Here is a 12749-nt window from a genome sequence, read left to right on the forward strand (position 1 = left end):
ACATGCAGTTTTAATAACCTGGTATATATATCTTACCTTGATTAAAAATTTTGCACCATACAAGAAAAATGACGAGTGCAATCCACAAGGGTGGATTTAGTGGTGGACCTAGTATTTTTTTTCGGGGAGGGGGGCTTCAAAAACATTAAAGAAACGCATGATAATTTGTTTAAATGCATTTTTGCTTGTTTTTACGAGTCTGACAAAATGTCCAAGGGAGGGGGAAGGGTTCAAACCTTGAATTCCCCTCCCTGGGTAAAGCTTTGGCCATTCAACGTCACTAAGATTTTATTACATTTAAAAGTTCAATTGGAAACAGTAACAATCCTGTTATTATGGAATTTATTGTTACGGCCATTAAAGCCACAAACATTTTCCTAAGAATTTTTATTTTCACAAAGAAAATGTATATCGTCATTTATTTATTTAAATTTTATTTATTTGTACCTTTGCCATACGAAAAACAGTTTTAACACTTAAAAAAGCAATCAAACGTTTTTTTCCTTTAATATTCTGCTAGCGTTACGACGAAATTGAAAAACAAACAAACAAAAAACACATGAGCATCTTTAACTTTCAAAAACGAGAAGAATGGCAAAAGTATAGACCTTGGACGGCAAACTAAATATAATTCTTATTAAAACTAGGGTATTATTTACATATGGTGAATGGGGGAAAGAAATTTGAGGAACTATAGTCTACGAGGGACATATATTTAAGACTCTAAAATTCCTTAGGTATGTTCTAAAATGAAACAATTTCTTCAGCTTGGCATAAAAACCGGGTTCTTCAAGAGTCGTAGCCTCTTACCCCCAACCCCCATCGAAGTCCCCTATCCTCAACGATGTATCGTTAAAAGAAAACAGGGAAAACTTCTATGCCACCTTTCTTACGACGATTTTCCCAGACAGGAAGAACTAAACTGAAGGCACATAGCAGAAATAAAGTACTACTAAGAAAGTAAATCATTAGAGGAAATAAGGTACATAAAGAGGAATAATAAGAGGAAATAAGGAAATAATAAGAGAAAATAAAGTATATATTTAGAGGATTCAAATTCAGCAAATTGAAACCAATGAGTATTTTCTAATAAGACTGAATCATATGCAAAATTTCCTGTTTCACCCCTAGCTTCCATTAATTTCCGAGTATTTTTGATCAAAAAACTAATTAAGTATCTATTTGAACAATTTAAAAGTGTTTCTCAGTTTCGATTTAATTCTTCTTAAGATAAGTACATATCTATAATCAATTGACAAAAATTTAAGAAGAGACTGTTAAAATAAAACTTTGTGGTCCATTTATATTATCTCTAATTATCTCTAGACACTACTCGGGCTGCTTTTGAGAAATCTTGTATCAAGGATACAAGATTTATACAGGCAAAAAAAGAGGCGAGAAGAAATCTTCAAATACATAACGATAAAAAAAGTAGAATTTCAATATAATATTACAATAAAAGAAAAATTTGATAAGCAAGTTGTAGTATCAGATACACTGTACAATATTTAAACATCCAAATTATAATTATTAACAACTATTTGACGATTTACGTTTTTTCAGTCTGTCTCAGCAGATTATGCATTAACATAAATAGGGGCCAATAATATAGTAAAGAAAGTCAGGATTGAATACAGCAAATTTAAGCAAGTTGCTATATATGCAACACGGTGTTGACTGTTAAAATTCAACATTTTTCTTTGGACGATGAGTGGTAGAGTTAAACAAACAGAAAAGATAAAAGAAAAGAAAAAATAAAAGAAGAAAGATAAAAGAAAAGAAAAGAGAAAAAATAAAGCATAAGAAGATACAGCATGGAATTATAATCCTTGCCGGCGATACTAATCTCCGTTTCATGGCTCTTCAGCCAGAAAGTGCAATGGGGGGGGGGGCAGACCTCCTTTGCTTTCACATATCCTCCCTCTGAACCTTTGCCAGATTTCTCCAAGTATTAGCTTTGGTATTGACAAACTTATTGATTTGGGTGTGAAATTTTTATTTATTGTTTTCAAAAGACAATACCAAGAAAGAGAGCAGGCCAAATATCCTAATATAATTCAAGCGAAAAAAAAAAACAAGTTTATAGATTTATAGTTATGGTTAGTTAGATAATTTTAGAACGGAGTCTCAATCCAAGCATAAACAGTACGAGCAATGAGAATTACATTGGTCTAAAAAAATATGAGCAATGCCATCTTTTTCTACCACAAGAGATTTTGGCCAATTTTTTATCAGAGGTTCAAGCGAAATTTTCGGAACGGTATCTTTCTAAAGAAAATGGTCAGAGAGGAGCTTGAATAGAAACCGAAAAGGGAGCTAATCAATCTAGGAGTAAGATAATATGTAGTATTTAAAGAGTCTGCAAAAGAATCAAAAGAACAATAAGTTAATACTTGGGGTTGATGATTAACTTCCAAAATACAAGCCGAGGAAAGTCTTGATTATATTCAAACACATGGAAGTACAGGTTAGGTAGAAAAAAAGCTAGCAGTCCAATACCTTTATGAACAATTTATACCTTCTCGTGAAATACTAGCATATATCCCGAGAGCGATGAAAAAAAACTGAGTACTATTCAAAAGAGGAAGAAGAAAATTGGGGAAAAGTTGATTCGGAGTAAGTCAGAGAAGAAAGAGGCAGTGGGTTGATGGTACAAAATGACTCAGAACTCCTTGGAGGGTTCCATCGGCTCTGGAAAATAGGTTGGCTCTACCGCGACAAAGCCGTCGCATATGACCGGATCTCAGGGAAGACTTCTCTAGGCGAAATTTTGGATGCTGGGCGAGGTAGAGCAGCGTCTAGTTTCCGTCAAAAGTAAGTAAGTCATTACATCCTCTAAAGAAATGGAGGATGAATCCATAAAAATGACGAGCAAACAACGCACTGAAAATAATTATGAGCGATGGGAGATTGAAGTTGAAAAAAGAATCGAAACTAATTACATGCCCCTTTATGAAGAAGAAAATACTGAAAGTGCAAAATTTTTAAGAGCCTCATTCCAAGACATGAGGTTCCAGTCAAAAATACCTGTGACTGGTCTTAAAACAAGGACTAGTATACATCAGAACATAGAAACACAACAAAGTGTAGAGTGATGTCTGCTGGGCATGCATGCGATGAAACTCCACGAAGACTATGGGTTTCAGAGAAGTGTTGCTATCAAGTACATATCACGGTGTTTTTATTTTCGGAAGAGTAATTATTACATAAGTAACTTTGAAACGCATCAAAATATGTTTATATGTATTATTTTACGTTTTTATAAGTCAGACAATAATTGGGGAGGATGTTAAAACCCATATCCCCCCCCCCCTAGAAAGGGACATGGTTACAAATAATCTCAATATTTGTGATTAGACTCTTATAATTCGATGCAAGAAAGCACTGTTCAATGGAAAGGAAAAGGGAATGCATTGCTCACTATGCTTGAAACTTCAATTTGAAGGAAATTACGAGGAAGGTTCTTTTTTGACAAAATTCTTCCAAAACAAAAACCCACAAAATCAACTGAAAAATGGGATGGGTTTGGGGGCTAAATTTATGTCTAAAACTTGTTTGTATTAGCTTACAAGCATGCTAAAAAGAATGAATAAGTGCTTATTTCAAAAAAAAATTATATTGTTTGACAAAAACTCAAAACTAAAAAAACGTCTGTTTGATACATCTGTCTTTAGATGAAGTTAAATCGCTAAGCCCCTTGAGCGAAAATCCCCCCTCCCTTCCCATGAATGTTGAAAATAGACTGAGCCTCCTATTCCCAAAGATTGTCTGAGAATGATAAATGATAAGGGCTGGACATTGATCTCTAGCTATAAACACTTGTGGACAGATTTCACTGTGAATAGAATCATTACGATTTACACAGTACAAGTAAAAGCATAGAAATGCCTAATACTTCTAATCATCGGCATTTGAGAAGTAAGATCTGAAGCAAATCATAATCAATTAATAAAAATTAGAACTTCATATTGTACTTCACGATCCTCTAGCCTACTTACAATTGAAATATACTTCGCAACAATCTAATCTTCTAGCAGTTACAATTCACAAAGGGGGTGTAATCATCGAACAGAAATTAGAACTCCTTGCTGTTCTCGACAAAGACAGAAACAATATTGATTGTATCATTTAGACTTTAGGATCACTTACAAAACAAAATCACTGTTCTAGATCGTAAGTCCAGGGGGAATGAGAAACCTGATTTGTTCTAAGGCTCAAATCACTTGCTGCAGGCGATTCAGTAAACTCAGATCCTGGCGAGAGCTCAATCCTTCCGTCTGTACTAAAATTCTGTGAACAAGACAAACGTATAAATACCATATTACTGTAGGTGCAAATATTTAAGCACTACTACTACTAGTACTACTAATAAGTCACCGCAAAACCAAGCCACCTGAGGCTAACACCGCTAGGCACGTTTTTTTTTCATCTCGATCTATTCAAAGCCTCCGTCTTTACAGCCTCCCAGAAAGTTTCCATTTCTCTTAGATCTTTCTTTATGACATGCTCCGAGCCCAACTGCGGACAACCTGCTTTCTATTTAACCCTAGATGGTCGGGCAATCTTTTGCAATGTGTCACCTTTCATCCACAGAACGTGGCCTAGCCATCTAAACCTTTATCTCATTATAGCCTTAGAAAGCAGGATCGAACCGCACTTTTCATACAGCCCAGAGTTTGAAATACGGTTTGTCAGCCGAGAACCCAGAACATTTAATCACACATTGATTTAATTATTCAATTCAATACTACATGCCTATTGGCAAACGGAAACAACTAAAAGAACTTCAGGTCGCAGTGGATGCTAAACAACTAGTCATATGTACAATAATTAAGCTACAAGGGTAGCTTAATTATAATTAGAGAAAGAAAAACAGGTTCTTTTCTTTGCCTATATGAGTTTGATCAACACTAAAGAGAGCATTTCCAAAGAAGTGACTGTACAACCTATTACTATAAATATATGCCTAACACACATACCCCCCCCCCAAAAAAAAGAAATATATTATTAAGCATATTTACTTCCCATACTGGAAAAATGGATGCGGCGGCTCCCTTGCTTATCGGGTTGTTCATTAACTCTTTTTTTCAGGGGATTATGAGGTCAAGTGGGGGAGCTGCGAACATACTTTTTTACTGCTAAGTTATTATAGCTGTTCCAGATGAGATGTATTATGCACCACCCCTGCTGCGCGGTAGCCCTTTAAATATTAACCATGTCACCCTTTTCAATGGTAACTTATAAACTATAATAGTTTCTCTAATAAATTTTATTTCTCTTACTTTTTTTTACTTTCTTGTGCCAAGCAAAATTTTTCTATTTCTTACTTTCTTTCATAAAAATAAAGTAAAAAGAGGTAACAAATGACTAAAAAGAAAAAAAAGGCGAAAAGGGAAGTAATTTTCTCCAAAAACAAGGAAAAAAAGAGGCAAAGATGACAACTGTAGTAGCAGTAAGCGTGAAAAGAAACTTTAAATTTCGATTTTTCGTACTAATAAAACTGCAAGGCTGATAGAATTGATGAAAAAATCCAAAATCCAGAAAAAAATATATTCATATGAAATTCATAGCTTAACCTATACTAAAAATATATTTTAGTAAGAAAGTAGAATCGATATAGCGTAGTAAATATCGTCTCTTGGGGAGCCCCGAGAGTAAAAATTTTGCTTCTCAACTAAGATTCTGGCCAGACCCAAATTCTTCAAGCGGAAAACGGCCGATTACAATCCATTACGAACTCATTTTAGGCCAACTTTTAGATTAGAAATTGCTCAAACACTCCACTGAGCTAACTCGCGCTGACTTATTTATGTTTTGACACAATAAAACTAAATATTTTCAACGCCTAGATATGCTTACTGTAAAAGTTTAGTTCCGTCAGATATTAATGATATTAAAAATCTTATTTGTGAATTACTAGCTTATGGTCCACACATCTGAACACATTGAACATCTGACTCTTAAAACAGTAGGAGTGGGAACTAGCACTAACGTCGACAAAAGAGGACTATCAACACCATCTAACGTTTAGCAAAACTTGGCATTTTCCAAGCTTTGTAATTGCATTTCTGTCAGAAACTGAAATCAGACTCTGATTATTAGCATAATTTTACGAACTAAACTAGCGCAATGGTGATAATAGTTTTTTTTTAATGATACTTGCGAACGTTTTCACTCTCATTAAGTTACTCATACTCTTAGCTGGGAATGTTTGGGAATTTGTGAATTTGGGAATGGGAATTTGTTTTTCAAGCCACAGCTTAAACTGTCAAAACAATAAGAAACATTCTTTGGTTTTCAACTTGTACAACAACAAAATGAAGACAACAAAAAATATTACAGCATTGAGATGCAATACAACTTAATACAAAGTCGACAGCAGAGACGATCGAACAGTTTTTTTGGGGGTCTATAAATCAAATAATGAATTTTCTGGGACCAAAATACTCTTTTTTTCCTCTCTTAAAACTATACTACTTTCTCTAATAAATTTTAATTTTATTACTTTCTTTACTTTCTTAGGCCAAGCACAATTTTTCCCTTTCTTTCGTAAAAATAAAGTAAAAAGAGGTAACAAATGACTAAGAAGAAAAAAACTTAAGAATAAAGGGTGAAAAAGGAAACAAAATCTCTTCAACTCTTTGTCTTTCCCATTAAAACATAATTCCTTTTGAAGGATTTGTCTTTGATTGAGGGGGGAGGGGTCAACTGTACGAAATAATTGATCTTTAATAATTGAAAAAGCCCTTAGTTTGCATTTCAATTGCCCCTATTAAATCAAATTTTAATTTAGGATCTATATGAGGAAGTGTCCACCCCCCCCCATGCACCCTCAAAACAAAAACAAGCAGAATAAACAACAGAAACTGACGGGATTAGGCAAAGACAAAAAAGAATAAAAAAAAATGACAATTATATTTTCGGAAAAACAAATTTTCCAATTATTGCATGTAGTCCTCTATCTTTTCTTGAATTTTGACAAATAATGCCCTCATTTATTCACTCGGGGCACTTTCTTTGTCAGCACACGAAACTGTCGAAACTGGAGCACTTTAGCCTCTGAAAAACGAACTATAGTTATTGGTCTGAAATATCTTCAAGGTTATTCGTTTTACGTTTAACATACCCGTCAACCATTTTTTTGCATATGCTTCGTCAGCGAAATCTCTCTAAAAAAAAGAACGATAAAGAAGAAAGAAGAAACGACAAAACTTGGTAGTGACATCTACAAAACCCCTTTTGTAGTTGCACTAGACACATTATCTGCATAACCATCTTTAAAAATTGTAAAGATGAAAAGGTTTATTAATATTAACAGACCAAATTCGATGTTTTCTTTATTTACTAGAAGATGAAATTATTTATACTTAATTGCACAAAAACTGAAAATGAAAGCATGAACATTTCATACAACAAAAAAGGGTTAAGGACAATAACGGCGGAAAAGTATTCGCTATTAAGAACCCCGTTTTTAAACAAAAAATCGTCCATCGCAATAAACTAGTAGCTTAAGACTCTAAGAGCCCAAAAATAAGTTGGTGTTTAGAAAAGAAAAAATGTTGTCATTTCGGTGAGTAGACCTACAATTTAAATACTTATCTACCTCTAGTCTTTTTTGGATTACTATATCCGGAGCCTTGTGTTGATAGGTCGCTTCTGGAGACGACTTCCTAATTCCTCCTCCTCCTCCAAAATGGGACATAGATGGAGGTATTTCTTCACCACGTTTACGGTGCACTTTCAGATGGGTATAGAAATTAGACTGCGCTCGAATTTCTTTAGGGCATATTGGACACTTGTAGGGCTTTTCACCAGTATGAAGTGTCTCGTGTCCCTGCAATGAAAAAAGGGAGTTAAAAAAAAACAACAAAAGAAATAAAAAAATCTAAGTTGCTTAATTTCTGACATACAGGATAACAAAATAAACATTAAATACATATAGATTTTAAATATAGATAAAATTAGATGACAAATTTAGCATTCATAGAATTTGTCGTTGTTATAAAAACACTAACTTTCTAGGAGGCATATTGAATACCTTTTAGACTTGTCGACAGTGTGCTATAAAAAAAAGGAAAGAAAAGAAGAGGAAAAAGAGAAAAACACACAAAAAAAGTAAAACAAGAGAAAAAAGAGAAAAAGGGAAAAAAGGAAAAAAAGAGAAAAATATACAAAAAAACCCTCTATCTTTGAAACTGCATGACGGGCCTGAGTTATGTACAAATTATACCGACGATGCGCGCTGTTTAACATTCTGATAAAAACTTAGCCTAGTTTAAATCTCTAAAAATTTCATTGAAAATTATGACAAAAAAAGAAGATATTTGTGGAACAAATATTATAATTTAGCATTTGTAGCATCTGTTCTTGTTATAAAAATACCTAAATCTCTAGGAGGTATATTGGACACTTGTTGGTTTCCAGACAGCATCTCGTTTTCCTAAAACTATTAAAAAAAAAAAAAAATCTAAGTTGCCTAATTTCTGACATACAGGATGACAAAATAAACATTAAATGCACATAGATTTTAAATATTTAGTATTTCAAATTAGTCGCTGTTTTAAAAGCCTAACTTTCTAGGAGGCATATTGAATACCTATTAGACTTGTCGACAGTTTGCTGTAAAAAAAAAAAGAAAAGAAGAGAAAAGAACCCAAAAAAGAGAAAAAAGAAAAAGTAAAAACAGGAAAAAAGAAAACAAGAGGAAAAAAAGAAAATAAGAGAAAAAAAGAGAAAAATAAGTTATGCACAAATTATACCGACGATGCGCACTGTCTAACATTCTGATAAATACTTAGCCTAGTTTAAATCTCTAAAAATTTCAATGAAAATTATGACAAAAAAAGAAGATATTTGTGGAACAAATATTATAATTTAGCATTTGTAGCATCTGTTCTTGTTATAAAAATACCTAAATTTCTAGGAGGTATATTGGACACTTGTTGGTTTCTAGACAGCATCTCGTTTTCCTACAATAAAACAAACACTATACCTTTTCATGTATGATGAATAGAAAATTGTGTACAAATTATATGTATGATGAACACTGTTAATGTTAAATTAAAACCTGGTCAATTCCATTTTTCGTTTCTTGGAATTTTCAACACTACCTATGTTCTATTAATCTGTTAAAGTGGAATTAATTGCATCTATAAAACGGGAGTTTGATTCTATAAAATGGAACCCAAAAGCTAAATTTGTAATTCCTTTTCCTGACAAATTTAGATATTTTGGGTGATGTTACATATGAATGATTAATCTCCTCAAGCTATGTAATCAATTGATTCTTTAATATATCTCATCAAACATTTCAGGGCAACTAGCTTTAAATGAGGAGCGACACGGGCTAATAGCTACGAAAACTCTAAAATAAGAGTTTAAGATTGCCTTTTTATGCTGTTTCCAAATATATGAAATATATAAAGTTTGGTTTCACCCGTCGAAAGCTACGAACCTGAGAGAATTTGCCCGATATTCGAGAAAGGAGGGAAACACTCCCAAAAAGGCAAGTGATCTTGATGAAAATCGCACCAATGAACTCAACGTAGCAGAAGATCCTTATGCAGAAGTTCAAGCTGATATCTACAAAAATGTGGAATTCCACATATCTTCCCAGAAGAAGTACCATGGATAGATAAGATAACACCGGCTGGATACGTATTTACTTATATTTTTCCAGGGGAGGATCGTATCGTACCAATGGCACTAGAAGATCGGGAGAGGGCTCTCTCAAACAAAAATTATAAGTTCTAGTGTTTTTCAGCAGCCAAAACGATTGTGCCCTGTAAGGTGCGGTTTTCTGCCATTAGTGGCACCAAAATACGATTTAGTCCCAAAGAAAACCATGTTGCTATCGACTTAAATTTTGAGATATACGATCGATTCAAAAGTATCGACAAACTATAAAGTAAGCTTAGCAGTACTATAAATCAAGCTTAACAGCTGCAAAGGAAGTAAGAAACGAAACACTGGTATGACTTGTGCTTTGGGCACATTAAAGTAAACAAAGCATGAGAGTTGCCACCTCGTTATATTATAAACTCGTAGATGTTGAAGATCTCAGACCTGAATTTACGACATTCCTTAGTGAATCATTGTTTGCGAAGGAGCATGTATGTTCTAACTTAATGGACTGGGATGAGTAAATGCGATTCGTGGACTCAACTCCTGGGTGCACCTTGAATTCAGCAACATCAATAGACAAGGGGATGCCTTTCACAATTCTAAGATGATATCTATTCAAAGTTGTAGTGCCAGCACCACCAGCAAGCAACTTCAGATTCACAGGAATCAGAAGCTACAATCTTAGCAAAGTTCACGTATAGTTTTTTCCGAAATACTAGCAACTGATTTATGACTATTACGCATCTATGATTTATGACTATCGACGCAAGGTCGATAAGGACCTTGTCGCTTTCGGCATCTTTAATGTTCTGTACTTATTTGGAAACGATGACAGTAGAGTGGGTGTTGGCTGCTTTCGAGGTCTTAGCTAAGTTATGTGATAGGGATGGGAATTGAGTTGAATAAGCCTCAAACTGGTTGTTAGTCGAAAATGCAGCGCATTAACCATCAAATATAGAGCTGAATAATTTTTAAAAGATTCGTTAATATGATATTGCATCTAATTTGGTGTTCCTCCAACTGGCACCTTTGCTGGTAGGTGGCCGAAAGCGTCGGTTCAAAAAAACTAGGGAGGGGAAAATACATTTCATAATCTATGGTGGAGGCATTTCTTTATGAGAACACCAAAATACATTTTTCAAAGAAAATGTAACCAAAGAAAATTGTAGAAAATTTACAATTATAATATAACGCAACATTTAGTTTTAGAAAACAGTTAAAAATTCATTCAAAGAAACTTTGAAATATAAAATACTATAGAAATTCAAGAATTTTTTTAGGCAACCCTTTTCTGGAGAATGAGGATCACTAGGTCCGGCACTTATGGAGGTAAAAAAGGAGCGATGGTAATATCGTAAACGTCTTTGAACCATTTATAAAATTTAATAATTGTTTAAGTTCGACTAGTGTACAAGCTAGAATGTTTGTTGTTTTTTTTTCAGTATACTGTAGCACCAGTCTGAAGGTAGTTCTATTATGGTAAAAAGCGATGCAGTACAGGTAGTACAATCTCTAGAATCCACCCTGCGCAAGTTATGCACCATATAAATAAGAAACTGGTTTATATATTAAAGGGTTACCATATAGAAAAATAAGAGGTTGATTCCCGGCGAGAATAATTTAAGTGCTGCACGCCGAAATAGAACGTCGATCCTGATCCTGACTCCAATGTAAACATTTTAAGCTAATGGAAATTTAAGCTATTCTGTGACACCAAAAAGTGAAGAAGATAAAAAATAGTCATATTTTAAAGAAAATTGCTAACAGTAAGCAGCTCCTGTAATGAGAAATATTCGCTCCAATTCCAGCGACTCCAATTACACCTATTTTAAAATAGCTGTAACCTATAAATAGGCAACCTTATCTATCTTAAAATTAGCTGCCTTAAATTGTTAAATATCAACCTTAAAATCTACTTTAGACATGTGAAAAAATCTTAAAATCTACCTTAAGTTGAAAAATAGTATGCTTTAAAAAAGACTACCTTAAAATTTTGACCTGAAGAATGATACATCCTAAAACCATTGTGTAACCTAATCTATAAAAAATAATCATATTTTAACTAAGCTTGCTAACAGTGAGCAACCCTTGTAATGAGAAATATACGCTTGCCTTCAGGCAACTCCAACCATTACGAAAAACACATTGCCATATAGCAGATTAGGTAGCAGCCTCTTTGAAATTGCAGCGAAATGGTGCAGTTTTTAACACTGTACTGCCTTTACTATGGGTCATTTTCAAACAAATCATGAGAAGAATCGGAATGAAGGTTTCAGTTTAACAACAACGTTACTATTCGCTTTCTGATCGGTTGCTACAGAGTCTGCCTTGCAGTTGACAACGAAGAGAGAACTTCACTCACCACTTTACTTGCTACTGGAGATGCCGTTCTGGCACCTGGCAGAGAGAAAACTTTACAGCTGAAGGAAGTAACCAACCTGACATCGATTTCCTTCGTCTATATCCGCAAAAAAAAGAACAAACAACAAAAAAACGTACGGGCCTTCATCGAAAGACCTCAAACTCCCTAATCTAAGCACCGATCAGCATGCCATAACATATACCACTAGACTAGCCATTCTACGGTTTGAAGTGTACACATTTTTTTTTAACATAATGTAAAAAAAAATATAATCTGGAGCATACCAAAGAAAATATAGCGGGGAATGTCCCAAAATCACATTTAAAGGCGATGGTTATAGCCCAAAACTAAAAATAAAGTTATTGGCTTTGAACGAGGTTTTCAGGGTTCTTACTATGCATTCAGACCTGCTAACGACGCCTATCAGCTTTTAAACTATTTTAGATTCAATTTCACAAAACAAAACACTTAACAGTCAAATTTCAGAGAAAAAAAATATCCCGAAAATTCACTTCTTTTTTTTAAACGTGATTTTATACCTTACATTACGGGCTGAATTGCAAACAATTTAGGCATGAAAGACTTTACGAGCTCAAATGTGCGTAGCCCAAACTTCCAAGGCAACCCAAAATCAAGCCAAGTCCAAAAACATATTTCCTATCGAAAAAATAATAACCATAGGAGAATCTTTTCCTTCTAAACTGGAAAAAAAATATGAGCTTTCAATTTCAGATCGAATAAGCCTATCCTGGTGTTCCGACGA

The 12749-nt window shown here is 34.1% G+C and overlaps 1 protein-coding gene across 1 annotated transcript in view; it reads right to left on the reverse strand.

Moving 5' to 3' along the window:
• Positions 1-2005: 2005 nt before the first annotated feature.
• The window catches only part of LOC136033421 (zinc finger protein 264-like), a 60324-nt gene continuing 49580 nt past the window's right edge, over positions 2006-12749 (reverse strand). The window contains exons 10-11 of the mRNA XM_065714176.1: positions 7604-7834; positions 2006-4290 (exon numbers count right to left, since the gene is read on the reverse strand). Of these exons, the coding sequence (XP_065570248.1) occupies positions 4159-4290; positions 7604-7834 (363 nt within the window). The 3' untranslated portion in view covers positions 2006-4158. The remainder of the gene's footprint in view (positions 4291-7603; positions 7835-12749) is intronic.

Source organism: Artemia franciscana, chromosome 1 (genome assembly GCF_032884065.1).
Source record: "Artemia franciscana chromosome 1, ASM3288406v1, whole genome shotgun sequence".
Taxonomy (NCBI): Eukaryota; Metazoa; Arthropoda; class Branchiopoda; order Anostraca; family Artemiidae; genus Artemia; species Artemia franciscana.